The 22386-nt window shown below is 40.6% G+C and overlaps 1 protein-coding gene across 2 annotated transcripts in view; it reads right to left on the bottom strand.

The window, feature by feature from the left end:
• Positions 1-2441: 2441 nt before the first annotated feature.
• The window catches only part of METTL15 (methyltransferase like 15), a 370583-nt gene continuing 350638 nt past the window's right edge, over positions 2442-22386 (bottom strand). Inside the window, exon 6 of one of the 2 annotated variants that reach the window (XM_059874791.1) lies at positions 2442-3718. In XM_059874791.1, coding sequence (XP_059730774.1) covers positions 3441-3718 — 278 coding nt within the window. In that variant the 3' untranslated portion in view covers positions 2442-3440. The remainder of the gene's footprint in view (positions 3719-22386) is intronic. The other variant, XM_059874794.1, reaches the window with a different exon arrangement.

Below are 22386 nucleotides of genomic sequence, written 5' to 3'. Positions count from 1 at the left end.
AAGGGCCATTGTTCCCAGTGCAGCTGAAACTTGTGGGCTGAGAAACCACTGGAGTCTATTCTCTGAGGTTTCTGAAAATTTTCCCCACAGACTTATCATTGTCAGCAACCGTGGCGGGCTGTTTTGTTTTGCCTTTCATTCCTTATTTATTGCCAAAGCAAATGGCAATGACAGTTGAGAATGGAAAGAGTGGCAAGATGGAGTGAAATATAGGAATAAAGCATTGCTATAAAGAGAAGTTGCTAAAAAGGGAAAGGAGTTCCTTCTCCTCTAAAAGCTCAAAGTGCCTTTCATCATTCAGCAAAGCTGGACCAAAAGCAAATTTATTTTTAAGGGTAAACAGATAACAAATGGCTCATCCAGAATTCCAGGGTGGATTTGTACTCCCTCCCACAAGGAAAAGGTTGCTTTTTAATTCTTTGTAAGTAAGACAAGGCCCAGAACAACCGGGAGGAGCATGCTTGAAGGTAAAACATGAGATATACAATATTTAGAGAGCCTAGAAGATCCCTCAAAATATATTCCCACCTTCCATAATTTCAAGGAAAAGAATACCCTTGGATTTCCCTGACCTTAGCTGAGCCATGGCCAAAATAAGGATGCTGCTAGTAATTAGGAGCTTACTGGGTATTTTGCTTTTTTATCTTATTTGTTTAGTGGAATATACAGCACCTTCCATGTTTCTCCTTCCACTATAGTTATCATGAGGAGTCATCAGTGCCTATTCTAAATGCTCTAATTTTGTCCCATTAGTAAAAAATGCAAAATAGAGATACAATGTTTCAATGTCTCCTCATCACCAGAATGGTAGAATCCTAGGTCTTCAACATGGTCTGCATGGACCTCTGTAATCTCACCCTTGCTTATTGCTTCAGCTCCAAACTCTAATATTTTGCCTCTTAAACTATATATGTTTTAATAATTGCAGAAATTTTAATTTCCTCTAAATCATTATGTTACCTTAGGTCTATATAGGTTTTCCAATTCTATCTCCCTGGTCAACCCTCTCCTCTTATTCATTCTTTTCCCTCTACCTAATCCAACTCATCTATCAAGATATGATTCAGATGTCATCACTTCTAGGGAGTCATTCTTAACACATCAAACCACTTCCTCACATGATATTAGGCACCCGAGCATGAGACCCTCAGGGGAATCCCCATATTTTATTGAAACTATCTATTTGTATATTTTTCTCCTCTAGTAAGTCATGTGCTTCTTAGGGGAAAAGATGAGGTCTTATTCCAACTGACAAGCAACAAGACACTTAAGTGAGTTTAATCAAAGAAAGAGAGAGTAGTATGAAGTACTAGAGGGAAAAAGAATTGAACTTCAATTACAAAGACATGATAAGCAAACCTATCTGCCTCTCAAACTCACCAGCAGGAGCTCACCTTTCTGCTGCCATCGTCATCTTCAGTCTCCTCTAGTTGCTAGCACAGTTCCTTAGTAAGTCCCATGGCATGGTCCCTTGTGCCCTCGTTCTCCATGCCCAGTGCCCTCTGAACTCCAACTCTGACAGTCTCTGATCCCAGTCTTTGAATCTGAACAAACCATTCTTTGATATTCCCACCACTCAGTAATAACCAACAGCTGGCATCTGGGTCAGCACTGACCTAAGACCAGACAGAAACCACATTCCTATTCCCTACCAGTCCATTATTCCCTCCACAATTATACTAAATGACTGTCTTAATTTGAATTTCCTGTAGTAAGAATAAAAAAAATCTCTAAATGGTGGTTTCATTTATTTCACTGAGCCTTACTCATCTCTACTCATCTCTCCCAACATAATGTCTAAAACATAGCACATATTTGATGAGTAGGAATTAAATAAGTGTATTTCTATGGTCCCTTTCAAGATTATGATTAGATGTTCTGTAGCAAAGATGAATAATTGTCTACCAAAATGTGTGCTGCACTCTCACAGTATCATGGTGTTGCTAGAAAAAAGCTTTTCAGCCAGGGACTACATTTCCCAGCACCCTTCATGTCTATTGCAGCCACATGACCAGTTTATTCCAATGAAATGCAAGTAGAAGAAACATATGGCTTCTCTAATTTAAGGCTTTAAAGAAGTGTTTGTAATTTCTTCATGCTCTTTTATTCCTGCTGGTTAAATGCAGATGACAAAAGGACCCTAGAGCAAAGGCTGGCAAACTTTCTACGTACAAGGATAGATAGTAAATATGTTATGCTTTGTTGCCATATGATCTGTCACAACTACTCCACTCTGCCTTTAGGCTGCAAAAGCTACCATGGACAATACACAAACATTTGAGGCTGTATTCCAGTACAACTGTATTTACAAAAATAAGTGGAGGGCCATATTTAGCCCACATGACATAATTTGCCAACCCCTGCTTTGGAGGAAAGCAGAGCATGAGATGGAAAAAGGCTGAGAACCTGAATTCCACATGGAGAAAAATCAGAAACTCAGATCAGGATTACCAGTCTTGATTTATTACATGAATACAATAGCTAACTTCTACTTTGTTAAGCCACTTAAATTTTAGAACTTATGCATAAGATTATTAATAAATATGTTAGTATTGCCTTTACTAAACTATAACTGTAGTATCAGTTCAGTTCAGTTGCTCAGTCACGTCCGACTCTTTGCGACCACACAGAATGCAGCACGCCAGGCCTCCCTGTCCATTGCCAACTCCCAGAGCTTACTCAAATTCATGTCCATTGAGTTGTTGATGCCATCCAACCATCTCATCTTCTGTCATCCCCTTCTCCTTCTACCTTCAATCTTTCCCAGCATCAGGGGCTTTTCAAATGAGTCAATTCTTCACCTCAGGTGGCCAAAGTGTTGGAGTTTCAGCTTCAGCATGAGTCCTTCCAATGAATATTCGGGACTGATTTTCTTTGGGATGGACTGGTTGGATCTTCTTGCAGTCCAAGGGACTCTCAAGAGTCTTCTCCAACATCACAGTTCAAAAGCATCAATTCTTCGGTGCTCAGCTTTCTTTATAGTCCAACTCTCACATCCATACATGACTACTGGAAAAACCATAGCTTTGACTAGATGGACCTTTGTTGGCAAAGTAATGTCTCTGCTTTTTGATATGCTGTCTAGGTTGGTCATAACTTTTCTTCCAAGGAGCAAGTGCCTTTTCATTTCATGGCTGCAGTCAACATCTGCAGTGATTTTGTAGCCCCCCAAAATAAAGTCTGTCACTGTATCCCCATCTATTTGCCATGAAGCGATGGGATCAGATGCCATGATCTTAGTTTTCTGAATGTTGAGTTTTAAGCCAACTTTTTCACTCTCCTCTTTCACATTCATCAAGAGGCTCTTTAGTTCTTTGCTTTCTGCCATAAGGGTGGTGTCATCTGCATATCTGAGGTTATTGATATTTCTCCTGGCAATCTTGATTCCAGCTTGTGCTTCTTCCAGCCCTGCGTTTTTCATGATGTACTCTTCATATAAGTTAAATAAGCAGGGTGACAATATACAGCCTTGACGTGCTCCTTTCCCTATTTGGGTCCCTATACAGATTTCTCAAGAGGCAGGTCAGGTGGTCTGGTATTCCCATCTCTTTAAGAATTTTCCAGAGTTTGTTGTGGTCCACACAATCAGAGGCTTTGGCATAGTCAATAAAGAAGAAGTAGATATTTTTCTGGAACTCTCTTACTTTTTTTATGATCCAGCAGATGTTGGCAGTTTGATCTCTGGTCCCTCTGCCTTTTCTAAATCCAGCTTGAACATCTGGAAGTTCACAGAATAAAATAAATGAGAATTAAATATGTCACCAAGGAGGTGAAAGACATACTCTGAGAATTATAAAACATTAATAAAGGAAATTAAAGATACTTCAAACAATGGAAAGATACCCCATGCTCTTGGATTGGAAGAATTAATATTGTTTAAATGGCTATACTACCTAGAGAAATATACAGACTTAATGTGATCCCTATCAAATTACTCATGGAATTTTTCACAAAGCTAGAACAAATAATCCTAAAATTTATATGCAACCATAAAACACTAGAATTGCCAAGGCAATCCTGAGGAAAAAGGAGAAAGTAGGTCGCATAAATCTTCCAGACTTCAGCCAATACTACAAAGCTATGGTAATCAAAACAGCATGGCATTGGCACAAAAACAGACATATAGATCAGTGGAACAGAATAGAGGGCCCAGAAATAAACTCACACACCCCGGTCAATTAATCTTTGACAAAGAAGGCAAGAATATAAAATGGGGAAAAGGTAGTCTCTTCAGCAAGTGGTGCTGGCAAAGTTGGACAGCTGCATATAAGTCAATGAAGTTAGAACCTACCCTCATATCACAATAATAAACTCAAAATGGCCTAAAGACTTAAATATAAGAGAAGATATCATAAAACTCCTAGAAGAAAACACAGGCAAAACATTCTCTGATATTAACTGTACTAATGTTTCTTAGGTCAGTCTCCCAAGGCAAAACAAATAAAAACAAAAATAAACAAGTCAGATATAATCAAACTTACATGCTTTTGCACAGCAAAGGAAACCATAAACAATACAAAAAGACAACTTATGGCATGGGAGACAATATTTGCAAATGATGTTACCAACAAGGGCTTAATTTCCAAAATTTACAAACAGCTCATACAACTCAACAAAAAAAGCAAACAACCCAATTGAAAAGTGGACAGAAGACCTAAAGAGACATTTCTCCAAAGAAGACATACAGATGGCCAATAGGCACATGAAAAGAAGATGTTCAACATTGTTAATTGATAACTAAATTATTAATTAAATAAATGCAAGTCAAAACTACAATGATGTACCATCTCACAGCAGTCTGAATGGCCATCACTAAAAAGTCTACAAATAACAAATGCTGGAGTGGGTGTGAAGAAAGGGGAACTCTCCTACCCTGTTGGTGAGAATGCAAGAATGAAATACAGTATGGAGGTTCCTCAGAAAACTAAAAATAGAATCACCATATAACTGAGCCATTCTACTCCTGGGCAAATATCTGGACAAAACTATAATTCAAAAAGATACATTGGGCATGAGAGGAATTTGGAGACTGGGTTTGACCCATATACACTATTGATACTGTATATAAAATAGATAACTAATGCGAATATGCTGTATAGAACAGAGAACTCTACATCACATACTGTGGTGACCTGAATGGGAAGGGACCCAAATGGCAAGGAAGTCCGAAAGGAAGAGGATATATGTACATGTGTGGCTGATTCATTATGCTGTATAGCAAAGCTAACACAACATTGTAAAGCAACTATACTCCAATAAAAAAGAACTTTAAAAAAGATACATGCATGCTTACACTCATAGCAGCATGATTCACAATAACCAAGACATAGAAACAAGCTAGATGTCCAACGACAGACGAATGGATAAGATGTAGTGCATATATTCAGTGGAATACCACTCCGATATAAAAAGAATGAAAGAGTGCCATTTGCAGCAACATGAATGCAACTAGAGATTATCATACTAAGTGAAGTAAGTCAGAGAAAGATAAATACCACATAATACCACTTACATGTGGAACCCAAAATGACACAAATGAACGTTATCTATGATGCAGAAACAGATTCACAGACATAAGAGAACAAACTTGTGGTTGCCTAAGGGAAGGAATGGACTCGGAGTTTGTGGTTAGTAGATGCAAACTATTACATATAGAATGGATGGACAAAAGGCCCTGTTGTATAGCAGAGGGCACTATATTCAATATCCTGGGATAAACCACAATGGAAAAGAATATGAAAACAGAACATGTATTTGTGTAGTGTAATTGAGTCACTTTGCTGTACAGAAATTAACATAATATTGTAAATCAACTATATTTCAATTTTAAAAAAGAATTAGCATTTTACACAAATAACCAAATTCATTCTATTTCCTTACTGTTGGACATTAGTTGCATATAATTTCCATCTGCTTAGTATACTGCCTTTGGGAATCTAAGCTTTAATTTAGATAAAGGTCTAATTTCCTCTTTCATATAATAGGAAAATAAACAAACAGATACAAAACATATCTTTTAAATATCTTGGCTATTTACTTTCTGATTTATGCTATCCAGCAGTGTGTTTAAAGTTTTTCTTTCATTTCTTTTTTGTTAGCTAAAATAGCAGATCTTCTTATAATTTCCTTTAGTAATTACTTTTGGTACTTACCAAGCCTAAGCAACTAAGACAGAGACCCTATAAAGAAAATGCCATCTCTACACAGTCAATAGACCCAGGTTTCAATGGGCTTAACCTGAAGCTCTGGTCTGCTCAGCACTTCAGGGTTACATCCCAAGGGCCTCTGAGCTAATGAAACATGTTACAATTCTAATATCTACTTAAGCAAATTGAATGTGGCCATCCAGGAAAATTACTTGGTCGTCATAGTAACTCTTTTACTAGTAATGTCAAGAAGAACGTAATTTAGAAAAAAAAGAAAACCCTGGCAGCAAACTCTACAATCTAAAATAAAGTTGCGGGAGGTATGAAGCAGAGGGAAAGACAAATGAGGGATTTACTTCAGTATGGAGGAAAACACCTGAGATGTAACGAGCTCCCCGTAATATGCTCTCACTTAGCCTTTTTGGTCATAACGTTGTGGGTATCTCTGCAATAGAGTCACAGAATGTGAAACATGGGAGATCTCTTAGGAAATCTAATCTGAGACCCTCATTTTACAAATAAAGAAACGGAAGCCCAGAGAGAGAAAGCAACTCATGCTCAGTTACTGGCCTGTGCTGAAGCAGAAACAGTTCTCTTGCTTGTCTGCTCAGGGTTCTTATCATTCTATCCCTGAGATTTAAGGACACAGAGCAACCATTCAAAAGACTTTTTGGAATCGTTGCTATTTTGATTTATTTAAAAAAAATTATAAAGCATTGACTCAGTACAGAAGAAGAAGACAGATTAGTCTTACACTGGTTACATGACTGACCAGTTATAGAAAAGTTGGAAAGATCTCATACATCAATTACACACTGACCTTGGATTAAGCACTATGCTGGCCCCTGGAGATCTAAGATGATGTGGTCAAATCACTTAGACTCCTCATAGTTCTTGCAAAAGCAGAACACCTTTATGTTTACACTGAGAGCCAAGAGTCTGAAAATCTCCATCTATGAAGGATTTATTCTCCATTTCACAGATCTTAGAACATATGGCAAAGTTACGGTCCTAACAAGCAACAGATGCGACCTGATTTTAACTCTATGATGTTTTCAATACTGCGAAACAGTGGAAATAGCAAAACAAGCACAGAGAGGCATTTTAATGTTGTTATCATTGATGAAAAGATAGATAATAACTGGTCAAAAAAGGGGGCCCAGGAAACTGTGCCAGTACATAGAATGATCAAGTCATATGAAAAAGACTCCTCTGTGTACAACATTTAAAAGATGTGTATCTAGGTCAACATTACTGAACCATGCCCACCTTGGCCGAATGCCAACTCATTTGACTTGCTAGAGCAAGACAAAGTACTTTGGTCTTATCCCTTAATGGTGCCCTTTGACTTTCTGGTTGAACTTTTCCTTGACTAGAAAGAATTCTTAGATTCCTAAAGAAAGAAATCTTAGTACCTTTTCCTCAGGCCAGATACTCTCAATATCCTCATGGAGTTTGGTGGCAGTTTAGTTGCTAAGTCGTGTCCAACTCTTATGACCCCATGGACTATAACCTGACAGCTCCTCTGTCCATGGGATTCTCCAGGCAAGAATACTGGAGTGGGCTGCCATTTCCTTCTCCTGGGGGCCTTCCCAACCCAGGGATCAAACCCGGGTTTCCTGCATTGCAGCCAGACTCTATCAATTGAGCTACAAGGGAAGCCCCTTGTAGTAAACTCATGGAGTTTACTATTCTGCTAAAAAAAAAAAATGAGGTGTATATATGCACACATGCATGCATGAATGCACACACACACATAACTATGAGAGGCAGAATTGTAATGCTATCAGGAAACTAAAAAAAAAAAGTTCTCAGAGTTCAAAGATTAAAAATATCCTATAAGGGGGTTGGGAAAAGCTTCATAGATTAGTTTTGTGGGGAAGGAAGGTGTTCTGTTTTTAAGAAAGGGGATTGGCTAGACAGAGATGGCCAGAAAGAGAATTTCAGGCAAAGAAAAGAGCAGGAAACCATAGCTTGTGTTTAGGGGTCAGTGAACTCTCCTGCCTTGCATGTTTTTTTAAGGAAGGTGATCTGGGATGGGGGCAGGTATTTCCATATCCTTCTTGATGTTTCAAGTTGAAAGGCTTCATGGTGAGCGGCAGCAAGACCTATTTGAGAATCTGATGAAAGTGACAGATCTTCCCTCAAGAAATATATACCTGGATTGCCAAGTCAGAAGTTACCAGTTTCGCTCTTTCCTAATTCCTTCAAAAACTTCATCCATCACCTTTCCAGGAAAAAAACATATCCAGTCAACTTTCTGCCAAGCCTAGCCCTGACTTTTTCTACCAGATGCCAGTGTGATCGGCATTACTCCAGACTGAGAATGGCCTTTCCATTTGTTCTGTTGTAATTAATGCACACAGTAGACTATGAGCCTGCTTAGTCTGGTGGTGCATCATGAACTAGACTGGAGGGCACTGAACATCCACCTCCTTAGGAAGGCTCCCCAGTGAATGATGACAGCTGCACACTGGCCAGAGAAGAAGTTACTGCATGTTACATGACAACAGTTTGAAAACGAAAATTGCTCCATAGCTGCTTAAACATTTGAATTGGTTCCAAATCAAATGTCCATACACAATTATGTCCCCAACATATATACATATTCATGCATCTTGATGATAATCATTTTAATTTAGTATTCAGCCTTTCCATAGTATACTGGCTCTGCAACTAAACAGAAATAACACACAGACTTGGGCCTAACCTAACTAATAATCTGAGTTCATTATCCTCAGTTTTGTGTTTCCCCAGTGAACCAATTAGAATCCACCAGAAGACCTAGCGGGCTTCCCTGTTGGCTCAGATGGTAAAGAATCCGCCTGTGATGTGGGAGACCTGGGTTCGACACCTGGGTTGGGAAGATCCCCTAGAAGAGGGCATGGCAACCCATTCCAGTATTCTTACCTGGAGAATCCCCATGGACAGAGGAGCCTGGCAGGCTATAGTCCATGGGGTTGCAAAGAGTTGGACATGACTAAGTGACTAAGCACAGCACAGAAGACCTAGTAAGAGTGTAAACTATTAGCCTATAGGGTATGTTTGGCTCTTAGATTTATTTTACTTAGCCCATATTTAAAAAAAAAAAATATTGGATTGTCTTTTAGCACTTTGAAATCAGGAAATTACATGTAAAAATCAGATTTATGAGGACTTTTTAAGGAATCTGGAGAACTGAAAATAATAAGCATATTTTTACATAGTACCAATTAGTTTAAGATGAATTACACAGCATGGGCTCTCCAGGTTGCCACAGCCCTATCCAAAGTTGAAGTATATCCAAACAGCTTCACAAATTTGTATTAATTGCCTGGCCCCTGAATACACTTGAGGTTGAGATCCCTAATCTAATATCATAAATTATCAGGAAAGTATGATTTAGTTCTTAGGAGTACAAGCTACTGAATCAGACCTACCTATGTTTAAATCATTACCATCTATTGGTTGTCAAAATGAGTTACCTAATTCCCAAGATCTTCATTTTTTTCATCAGTACAATGTGACAATATCTATCTTACAGGGTCTCTGAGTAAGGGTAAAATAAAGATATGCTTAGCACAATGCTCATTCAGTATGTTGTCACCCAGTATAGTAGTTGAGGGATATTAAATTACTTTTCCATTAATAGTAACTTTCCTCCCTAGAGAATGATCACATTTTTTTTTACTCCACTGAAGTCAGGCTTACTTGTGTGACTGGCTTTCATCAGTGGAATGTGAACAGAAGTAAGGTGTGTCATTTCCAGAAATGGCCAGTTTGTACTTTATCACTTTTGCTGAACCACTGTAAGCAATGATACTACAGATAGTGGCCCACTCAATGTCAAGTCCCAGAAGGAGCTCAAGTACAATGTGGAGTCTGATCCCCCATGAGTCAGCTACTAGCTGACCCTCAACAGACATGGAGAATTAATGAAATATAAGTAGCTCAACTGGTTAAGAATCCGCTTGCAATGCAGGAGACCTGGGTTCGATCCCTGGGTTGGGAAGATACCCTGGAGAAGGGAACAGCCACCCACTCCAGTATTCTGGCCTGGAGAATTCCATAGACTGTGTAGTCCATGGGGTCACAAAGAGTCAGACACAACTGAGTGATTTTCATTTTCAAAACATTTTTGCTTTAAGCCATTGAGATTTCAGAGGCGTTTGTTACAACAGTGTGGCCCATTCTGACTGAAATTGTAGTGGCCATTATTAGTTTCATCACTACCATTATCATAATTATGACTATTCAAAGTTATTTCCCATGCCAAGCCTTCCTTTCCTTTATTTCCAGAGCTCCTGGCAAAGAAACCAGAATCTCTGCCCTGTCCTTTGTGGTCAACTGCTCTTTCCCTCCCTATTTTATCATCCACTTTGAGCTTATCTTCCTGTCTTCTTACAGCCTTCAACACTCCTAGTGATCACAAGGCTTTGGGGAAGGGAACAAAACAAATCATTCCTCTTTACAGTAAGACAGCTTCTCTCCTTTCAATATGAAAGAAAGCAGAATTTTATTCATTTGTCACCGCCGCCACCAAGTCGCTTCAGTCGTGTCCAACTCTGTGCGACCCCACGGACTGCAGCCCACCAGGCTCCCCCATCCCTGGGATTCTCCAGGCAAGAACACAGGAGTGGGTTGCCATTTCCTTCTCCAATGCATGAAAGTGGAAAGTGAACGTGAAGTCACTCAGTCGTGTCTGACTCTTAGGGACCCCATGGACTGCAGCCTACCAGGCTTCTCTGTCCATGGGATTCTCCAGGCAAGAACACTGGACTGGGTTGCCATTTCCTTCTCCAATGCATGAAAGTGGAAAGTGAAAGTGAAGTCACTCAGTCGTGTCTGACTCTTAGCGACCCCATGGACTGCAGCCTACCAGGCTCCTCCGTCCATGGGATTTGCCAGGCAAGAGTACTGGAGTGGGGTGCCATTGCCTTCTCCATTCATATGTCACAAAGATGTGCAAATAAAACACAAATTATTTCTACAGTTAATTTCATTTTTCTCTGAAGTTCCTACCTTTTTTGTGTAGTAGGAGAAAATTACCTTCAGTTGAATTTTAAAAACTTAGTTTGATTCAATGATACTGACCGAAAGTTGGCAAGCTAGCACCTGCAATCCCATTGACTATTTGTGTAAATAAAGCTTTATTGGAACACAGTTATGCCCATTCATTTACATATTGTTTATTACTGTTTTGGGCTTCCCAGGTGGCACTAGTGATAAAGAACCTGCCTGCCAATGCAGGAGATGTAACCTGCCTGCCAATGCAGGAGACGTAAGAGACATGGGTTCGATCCCTGGGTCAGGAAGATTCCATGGGGGAGGGCATGGCAACCCACTCCAGTATTCTTGCCTGGAGAATCTCATGGACAGTGGAGCCTGGAGGGCTACAGTCCATAGGGTCATAAAGAGTCAGACACTACTGATGTGACTTAACACACACCCACACACACATGACTGTTTTCAGGCTACAGGGGTAGAGTTCAGTAATTGCAAAAGAGTTCATATAATTCACAAAGTCTATAATATTCAGTACCTATCTCTTCGTGGAAAGTTCACTTGTCTCTGAGAAAAAACTTTCTCTTTAAGTAAAGGATCAGCCCCTTTGAGATGAAGCTCTTAGTCTTTCATATTTCTCTTTCTTCAATCAACTCCTCTCCAAGATGATTTCTGGGTTTTAAAGGTTATGTGGTCTCTGTAACTATGGTATAAAGAGAGGGGGGAGACCAGGTCCTCGGTGCATGTGGTACCCTCTGGATTCTTGCTCATGTCTACTAAGTAGTGGTTGGTATGAACTGTTCCCTGGACTAGTGAGCACTGACATGAGACTGGTTCTATTCCTGAGTGTTCTGCTGACATTCACTGACCAGTTTGCAACTGGTGATGCTGCGGTTTGTTCTCATTTGCCTTGAGAGGGTATAGGACCTTCCCTGCTCACTTGACCACTGATGATTTTGCAGAGTCCATCGGGGGCCAGCTGGAACTTGCACACAGTCCTCAACTTCAAGACCACTTTTTTCTTTATGCCAGGAATCCCTTCTGGCAAACTCCCCAGACAAAACCTCAGGTAAACACCATATACTATCCCAGGAACATGGGGAAAATTCTGGGTCCTTCACGTGCTTCATGGGAAATAAGGATGCTTTGAGAAGGCTGCATTCATGCCCTCCCTCTGCTTAACCACTCTGTGATGTCTAGTTTCAAGTGAAGTAGACAATCTATAAAGAAATCACCTTCCAGCCTCCTAAGTAGAAAAGGGAGCAGAAATATCTCAGCCTTCAGCATTCCCGCCTTTTCACCCAATATTCTGCTATTTCATTCTAAAAGAGGGAGGGTAGGCCACGTGAATGACCATGCTTCTACTTCTGTCTCTCCTCCAATCCCTCAAGGTAAAGCGAATACCTCCACCTTGTACTTCCTCTATATGCAGGATGCCTATAAATCTCTGTAAAACTTTATAATAAAGCCTACTTTATAATCAAGGCAAGATGAAGGAATGTGTATGTGCGTATTAGTTTCCCTCAACAAACTGGGGCATGAAGGCTATTGTACTGCTGAAGTTTTGAAAAACACTAATTGGAATGTCAGAAGCTGAATATAATCTTTCTTTTCATTCTTGCTGAAACATGTAATAGATGTAGCTCTTGAGCTTACTGAGGAGAAAGCCATATACACTGAAAAGCAAAAAAGAACACACTGAAAGCATTCCCAAAATATTACTCACATTACATATCACAGAATCAAATCAATTTGAAGGGATCAGGCATCCATGAAAAATGCATAAGAAATTACATAGGGAACCCCTACCACCAATGCAGAGGGACCACCTTCAAGCTTCCTTTTAATCAAGATTGTTAGATCCACTCCCAACGTCTAGATGTGGAGCAGATATTTTACAAGGTGAGATATTCATTCAAGGAAATGTGTGTTTCTTTTTTTTTTGTTTGTTTTTAATTGGAGGAAAATAGCCTTATTATTATAAAGAGTCTGTCTTTATAAAGAGTGTGCCTGTAATGCAGAAGACCCAGGTTCAATCCCTGGGTCAGGAAGTTCCTCTGGAGAAGGAAATGGCAACCCACTCCAGTATTCTTGCCTGGAGAATCCCATGAATGGAGGAGCAAGGTGGGCTACAGTCCATGGGATCCCAAAGAGTGGGAGCTTAACAATGTTGTGTTGGTTTCTACCATATATCAACATCAATCAGACATAAGTATACATATGTTCCCTCCTTCTTGGACCTCCTTCCTACCTCCTACCCTATCCCACCCCTCTAGGTTGTTACAGAGCACAGGTTTAGTTCTTTGCATTAATGGACATTTCTTAACCCATCTCTCCCTCTCTTTAAAATAAAGCGGTTGGAATGGAAATTGATTGAGGTCACTCTCAGCTCTGGAATCAATTTCAAAATGAAGCAGCATATGATAGTAGTGGGAGGAAAAACTCAAGGGTCTTATGAACCTGAATTTGAATCCTGACCCTGCCACTTAGTAGCCATGTATAACCATTCAGAGACACTACCTAATTTCTATACCATGAGCCTCTGCTCCTAAGGGATTAGGAACCTCATGTGGTCTTTGATTATTTCCTCCCATCCAGACCACATTGGTTTATATTATGGGCTTGCCACAGGCAAAATATAGCAATCCCAAACACCTGCCCTTTAAACAGAAATATATTTATCACTTTTAACTAAAAGGACAATTGCTTTACCCGGAATACCACATGCATAAGCAAAGTTAGATTCCAATTTGGCAGTCTGTCAGAATCTCATCGAATATCCCTCTATCTTAGCTTTCCCATATGATTATTGAAGGTATAGCCCCAGTTCCTGGACTTGAGCCATGAAAAGAACTCAGAGATGTACGCTCTGGACAGTACCCCATATTTGTAGCTCCTGATCCCTAAAGCTTGCCAACATGCCTTTCTCTGTGATTAACTTATAATTTCTACAGATTGTGACATCACAACTCAAAATGGTATCTGGTCACTTATTCAGTGGTCACTCTGGGAATTATTAAGTGCTAAAAAGTTGGGAAGAGATGGTGATGCTAACAATATTACGTTCAGGTTATAAGTATGCTTCAGGTTATGGGAAGAATCTTGGATTGGTCACACTTTTGACTGGCATCAAATCTTAGCATGGGAACTGAAAGATAGGTATCATCCAAAAATAAAGAGAACTGAAGGAAAAAAAATGCCTGTTTTTTTTTTTTTTTTTTTTCAGCTCAAGCTGAAACATTCCTTATATTTCTTAGGATGGAAATCACACCATTTCCATAGTTAGTTACAAAGACATTTTTATTATTAGGAAAAAGAAACGATGGAAGTGCCATACCTAGATATTACAATGACAATTATAGAGTGAGCATGTTGGCATTTATGTGCGTATATTAGCTAAATGTCTGAAACACTCCTCAAGGACTCCTCAAGGTCCCTTTGTGACCTTGGATCACAGACTTTCCCACTTTACCTAGCTGGAAAGGACAAGAACAGGCTGGGGGTCGGGGTGTGGCAGAAATGTCGTTTATAGCTTCCCTGGTGGCTCAGTGGTAAAGAATGTGCCAGCAATGCTGGAGACATGGGTTCAATCCCTGGGTTGGGAAGATCCCCTGGAGAAGGAAATGGCAACCCAATCCAGTATTATCGCCTGGGAAATCCCATGGACAGAGGGGCCTGATGGGCTACAGTCCATGGGGTTGCAAAAATATTGAACATAACTTATTGACTAAACAATAACAACAAGAAATGCGATTTATACTAGGGAAGTGACCAAGGGAAGGGCAGGATCAAACAGGTCTGCTTGAGATGAGCAGATCCACAGGACAGGTATGATAGGAATCAAGGGAGAAAGCCGAAGGTCATATGAGGAGCAAAATAACATACACCAGCTCTCACTTACCACCCACACCAACCCTGTGAGATATGAACAGACAAGCTTGCCCACGGTTATGTGGCAGAGTCAAGATGTAAAACCAAACAGACAGACTTCAGACCCTGCCCTCTCCATCACCCTGAATATCCCCTCCACCTCCTAGAACATGGAATACAGAATCATAAGAGAAAGAGTAAGAAGCAGTTAAGATGGACACCCTGATAGTCCAGTGGTTAAGACTGTGTGCTTCCACTGCAGGCAGCATGGGTTCAGTCCCTTGTCAGGGAAGTTCTGCATGCTGCATGGCCAACCAACCCCCCCTCACCTCCCCCCACCACACACACACATACAACTATACAAAGAAGTAGCTGCAATGAGAAAAAGTTGAGAAATGGAATAAGACAATTGTTAAGTCAAGACAGTGTAGGGTGTAGGCCATGCATAATATCTGGGTATCCATGAGTGTTCCTGGCTTGCAAGTACCATGCTGTATCATGAAAATCTGAAAGGCATCAGTACTTGAATGTTACGTATTTCATAGATTAAATAATCCCATAAATATTGTCTCTAATGAAAGGACACGAGGAAGGAGGCAGAGTTTTTATAAATGAATGAGTCTCCAAATAACAAAGATACCTGCACCAACTGAGGGAATTTTAGCAAGTTCAGTACAAAGGAAAGGACAAATGGAGCTGGGAGGTGATTGGAGGGATGTGAGGAATTGTCCTCTTTGATAATCACTAAAATAATTGCTCAGTTTTTCTGGATATATAATTGATTCAACAAACACTACTGAGTGCCTCTTTAGATCCTTGAATGACGGAATTTGGAAGCCATATTAATAAAAAATGGTTATCCCTGCACTCAAAGGGCGTATCATCCAGTGAAATACCTATATCCTTAAAGAATATAAGGGGTTCTGTGGAAGGACATTGTAGAGAACATCATTCTCCCTCTTTTTCTTGGCATTGATTGAAATTAAGCTCCTCTCACCCCAACACACCTCCTTATAGTACCATTTCCATGGCGACTGAGAATTTTTGTTGTGTGACTAAAAGTCATTATAACTAAAAGTCTTCATGTATGAGGCAAACATTAATATTTGCATTAATAATGTAATAATTCACGGGAGCCACCAGGAGGTCTCTGAGGGGTAGAAAGCTAAAAGAAAAGTAACATTTCACCCTACTTTGCTACACTTTGTTCTTTCTTTGAACTCTAAAATGCGATTTAGCTCTTTATCATGGTGCTTGCTAGCTGTCCTCCAGGTGTTAACTGGTGTCATTTATTCCCAAATTGGATTACAAAATTCGGAAGGGCAGAGAGTTGTCATCTTCCCCTGCACTGACCTCAATGCCGAGCTCAAAGTCAAATACAGAGGCAGTGCCTAGTACTGGCCCCATTGTTGCTGTTGTCGTTTTGGTTGCTAAATCATGTCCCATTCTTTGCAACTCCATGGACTGTAGCTCTCGCCAGGCTCCTCTGTCCTCTGTCCTCTGCTATCTGTCCTGTATCCTCTGTCCTCCACATGAGTTTGCTCAACTTCATGTTCATTAAGTCAATCATGCTATCTAGCCGTCTCATCCTCAGCCACTGTCTTTTCCTTTTGCTTTCAATCTTTCCCAGCATCAGAGTCTTTTCCAATGGGTCGGCTCTTCACATCAGGTGGCCAAAGTATTGGAGCTTCAGCTTGAGCAACAGTCCTTCCAATGAACATTCAGGGTTGACTTCTGTTAGGATTGACTGGCTCCCTTGAACTGGCTTAAATGGGAGTCTCAGTTAAGACAGAGAAGAGGGAGGTTCAGAGGAAATGAGCGAAGAAAGATTAGAATAGGTGTTGCAGTTTTAAAGACCCAGCCTCATGTTTTGGAAAGACCTGAATTTTCAGGGAGAAGTATGCAAATTGCACAAATTAGAAACAGAGCTAAAGGCAGCCTAGAGAGGCAGCCTCAACTGCCCATTTACATCATTATTTACTGGCACACAAAGAGTACACTGGCTTTCCCTTAGTGCTGCTTCACTGTACAAGGACACAAACCAAGATATCGAAGTGTTCACTGAATATTCACTAAGGCCCGCAGGTGTCTTGCTGAGCATCGACCACATGCCCATAAAGCACATGGTGGCCACAGAGGACAGCAAAAGTCATAACCCTTGTCCCTACGAAGCCTATAGATTTAGTGGTGGCTCAAATAGCCCCTCGGATATTCACCTCTGCTTCCTTTGATCTTTTGCTCACTCATTCTTCATTTATTTTTATGGTGCAGTATAGAGAGTCAGCTTTGTTCCAGGATCAATAATTATGCCACACGGCTAAACAACATTAATAAAGACTTTGGAGCCTCCGAAGCATGCAGAAGCCAATGTCTGAGGAACTGGTGGGCCATAAGGGAAGAAGGGCAGGGTACAAAAGAGAGAGGGTATTGCTATATTTGGGCTCATTTCTCAACAAAGAGCTTTTCATGCCTAAATGTATTGTTCCTTTTCACTGAGCTTTCTGGCATAATCTCTTATTTAGGCATAGATTGTGCCTGAGTTTCTCTCCAACTAAAGACAGCAGAGATTTTGGTGTGAGGGCCTCACTTGGCTCTCAGAAAGACGGCTTGTTCGGGTTTAAGTGTTATTAGAAAAGACTAGAGGTCTTTAAGCTTCTCTCCCACCCTCTCTTTTTTCCAAGGGATTTGTCTGGAAATTATTTGAAATCCTTGAGTTCTCCATGAATAACTGAAACATGCAAGCAAACATAAACCCTCAGGCTCTGACTTGGCAAGAAGATGCACAGAATAACTCCTCGTGGTTGGATGGAACAAGTCAGAAATGATGCGGAAGGGAGACGGAGATGCTGGTGAAGATACTCATCATGAGCTCAGCATCGATATTAGAGGAGAGCTCAAACATTAGAGGGATCAGTTACTGAAGATGCAGACCCAGTCTGCCCGTTCCCTCCTTTACCCTTTAGTGCTGTCCTACAACCCATCCCGCCTTTCTAACCTACTGAGAGCATCTCAAACAACTGTCACAAGTTACCTTCTTTGCCTCAGCTCTTCCTTCTGCCTCTACGTGTACCTTGCTCAGAGCCCTAGCAAAAGTTATCACACAGCTGTATATGTGTTTTTACTCGACCACCTCTATGCTCTCTCTCTCCTACTACCCTAGGATATTCATGAAGGTGGAATTATACTGTATTCACTCTAAATCCCTAAAATTTAGCACAATGACCAAAACATAACAGATTCACAATAGATATTTGACAAACAGACGAACTTGGGACAATAATTGGTATTTGTTCAGCATATACTACGTGCCAGTTCCTACAGTAAATGGTTTACATGTTAATTCATTTAATTATCAGGAAAACCCTACAAGGTGGGAACTGTTATCTTCCTCATCTCAATATTGTCGTTGTGCCTCAGTTTCCTGTTTGCAAAAGGAGGTGACAACAAGGCTTACAGAGATAAAAGCACAGAGAGGTAAAGTGAGCTGCTCAAGATGTACAGCAAGAGCCTGAGGCAGAACCTGAAGTTCTGCCGTTTGACCCCAGAGCCTAAGCTCCTGTGCGCCGCACTACAGTGGATGAGTAAGAATCCTTGGGACCCCTCTCAGATCTGCTACCTTTCTACAAAATAAACTCCGAATGAATTCGTTAAAAGTTGTCAGTGATTATTTTGATGACATATTTTCAACCCTTTGGTAGTGTCTAGAACATTATAATGTTGGAAAGATTGGAAAGCATGTTGCCCAGTGGTTTTCAAACTTTCTTAGCAATGGGATCTTTCCCGAGAAAAATCTTTTCTGGATGAAATCTTTAGCAGAAGCTCAAAAGGTTTAAAAGAATGGCAATGAGTAGTTGAAGTGGGCTGGAGATGGAGAGATTGAGACATCTGTTTGAAGACTGCTTATCCCTCTTCCATGGGTGAGCCTGGAGAATCTCAATGAGTATGTAGGACTCAGTTTGGGTATTACTGCTCTAGTCCCAGAGAAGGCAATGGCACCCCACTCCAGTAGTCTTGCCTGGAAAATCCCATGGATGGAGGAGCCTGGTAGGCTGCAGTCCATGGGGTCGCTAAGAGTCAGGCACGACTGAGCAACTTCACTTTGGCTTTTCACTCTCATGAATTGGAGAAAAAAATGGCAACCCACTCCAGTGTTCTTGTCTGGAGAATCCCAAGGACGGGGAGCCTGGTGGGCTGCCGTCTATGGGGTCGCGCAGAGTCAGACACGACTGAAGCGACTTAGCAGCAGCAGCAGCAGCAGTTCTAGTCCAGATCCCTTCAATTAAACAATGAGAAATCTAAGATCTTAAGACATTTGCCCAAGGACACACATCTTGTAAGTGGCAGGTCTTCTGGCTCCAACATCAGTGTTCTTTCCTTTACATCATGCCAGGGGAATTGATTCCCAACCCTAGTTTCACAATACCAGAGGCTGTCCTAGTTATCTCATATTGTGAAGGATATAACAAAAGTCTCATAGCAAAAGTGATAATCTACTTTAAAAGTCTGTAGCACCATATTTTTGGTGTTGATCAGAAAATGGGACAAACTTCACAGAATTAAATGATAATAAGATAATGCCATCGCTAAGACATTGCAAATCTGAAAAGGTTGAAGTCCAAAGTAATATCCAACCATGCAAACGACACCCACACATTCAGACTCTGACCTTGAACAACTAATCCTTAGCAAATCCGCAATCCCTTAGTTTTACGAAGTTGTATTTGGTGGGAGCAGCAGCGAGTCGATATTTTTCAAAACAAGATAATGAAAGCCCAGTGTTTACAGTACTAACGTGGGCTCTTCTCTGCCCAGAATTTTCAGAATTTTAATAATAACCAACGTCAATGTTTAATCTAAAGCTAGAGCACACTGGTTAAGAAACTGCTAAAAATAATCTGCTTCATATTGATGGCTTTGGCTTTGTTGACTCATAAAATGTCAGGGTTGGAGAAAAATAACTAACGGAAGCTTCAGCTGTGATTGTACCTTCAATTATTGATGCTCCACTCTTAGTCTTCAGGCCCAACAGCTAAGATGCGATGTGATGGAATAGAGACCATGTGATGAACTAAACTTGGGGAGGCTCACTCTCAATTCTGTCCACAAGACTCCTAACCTTACCAGCTTACAGTAAAAACCACGGGGTCCAAATATTGACTGATCTCATAGTGTTCCTTCACATTGGATGGTAAGAGAAGGAGAGGAAGGGCATGAGTTGCCAGATTTGGGAAGCATAGAGCTAGGAATGTGAAGGTCTGTGCTTATGAATTTACAAGATGGTTTCCAAATGGATTCCTTTAGTTTACAGCAAAGATGCCAGAATCACTCAGGAGATTCAGGACTCATCACTGTTGAGTAGGAACACTTATGGAATTAAGGATCAGCAAAACTGAGATCTAGTTCTAGCTCTGCCTTATACTAACTCCATACCTTTGAGCTTCTCAGTCTCACAGTGTGCCTACCTCATCAAGTACCTGATGTATCTAAAAATTCAACTACCAATTACTGAAGCCAGACACCACACTAGGCACTTTACGTACATTAAATCATAGCATCCTGTACTCATGGAAGGGACTACCATTTTTATCTTTGCCCCCAGATAATGCTAGTGAAATCCATGAACTTTGTACTTATACTCATAAAGTGAAAAGCTAGAATTGATTTCTGAAAATCACAAATGGAAACACGACATAGGCTTTTCAGGAGGTATCAACATGCAGGTGAATCATGAATTACTCATGACAATGGGAATAAGTCAGCATTCAGAGGGTTTGTTTGGTTTTGGTTTTTTTTTTTTTTTTTTGGTCTCAAGTTCCCTTCTCTAAAATTTACCAATTTCTGACATTGTCACACAGCACGAACACAAAGTCAAAGGAAACCTATGCGCTCACCACCCCCCATAGAATCTGATTCAATGGCTTGCAGCTTTGAGGTTCAACAGGAAGACAGATCCTTTGGATGATTCAAGAGCAATTGCCTCTCATTCCTTTGGGCAATTCAGAAGAGTACCTGCCTCTCAACTCTGCTGGCCTGCCAGGCCAACCCCAGACCCGTCACAGGGTAGGAAGACATCAGAATGTGGTTCATGGAGCTTCTAGAAAGCCAGACTAGAGAGGGTGGTTCTGAATAACAAAACTTAGGGTGGCCTCAGAAGCATTTCATGTAACACCACTGTCAGTGGCACACGGAACTGCTTCTTCCAAATCAGGAAATAGTTTGTCCTGAGCCAGCCACACTCTGGGGTTCAGACACATTCATTCCACTCATCATCTATCCACAACCTTTCCTGAGTGCCAACTGGTGCCAGCCTCCTGGGGGCCTACCTGTACTCTACATGACAAAACGGGAGGAGAGGAGAAGTATTAGTAGTTAATAGTGGTACCATGTACTCGATCCTATGTGAACAAAGAAGAAAGGAAAATAAGGCAGATTATGGGAAAAGGAGGTCCAGAGGAGCTTCCCACATAGGGTTTCCAGATTTAGAAAATAAAAATAGAAGGCGCATTGCACTGTTTATAATAGCCAGGACATGGAAGCAACCTAGATGTCCATCAGCAAGTGAATGGATAAGAAAGCTGTGGTACATATACACAATGGAGTATTACTCAGCCATTAAAAAGAATACATTTGAAGCAGTTCTAATGAGGTGGATGAAACTGGAGCCTATTATACAGAGTGAAGTAAGCCAGAAAGAAAAACACCAATACAGTATACTAACACATATATATGGAATTTAGAAAGATGGTAACGACAACCCTGTATGCGAGACAGAAAAAGAGACACTGATGTATAGAACAGTCTTTTGGGCTCTGTGGTAGAGGGAGAGCATGGGATGATTTGGGAGAATGGCATTGAAACATGTATAATATCATATATGAAATGAATCGCCAGTCCAGGTTCAATGCACGATACTGGATGCTTGGGGCTGGTGTGCTGGGACGACCCAGAGGGATGGTATGGGGAGGGAGGAGGGAGGAGGGAGGAGGGTTCAGGATGGGGAACACGTGTATACCTGTGGCGGATTCATGTTGATATATGGCAAAACCAATACAATATTGTAAAGTTAAAAAGTAAAATAAAATAAAAATAGAAGGCGCAAGTTAAGTCTGATTTTGAGTATACAACTAATACTCTTTTGAGTGTATTTGGGGCCAATATGAAATATACTTACACTTTAAAAAGTATTTGTTGTCTAAAATTAAGATTTAACTGGCATCCTATATTACATGTGGCAATCTTCTTCCCAAAGGAGTTGCCTCACTGAGTCTCAGGAAAATGCTGGAAGATGTTTCTCCTGAAGGCTTGATTTATTAAAGATGAGGTTGAGATGCCTCCTGACTGTATGTAGGAATGAACTGCCAGACTCTGTTCTTCCATCCTTATAATT

This window comes from Bos taurus, chromosome 15, assembly GCF_002263795.3.
Source record: "Bos taurus isolate L1 Dominette 01449 registration number 42190680 breed Hereford chromosome 15, ARS-UCD2.0, whole genome shotgun sequence".
NCBI lineage: Eukaryota > Metazoa > Chordata > Mammalia > Artiodactyla > Bovidae > Bos > Bos taurus.
Note: the sequence above shows the minus strand (reverse complement) of the source record. Positions and strands in the feature narration are given on the sequence as shown.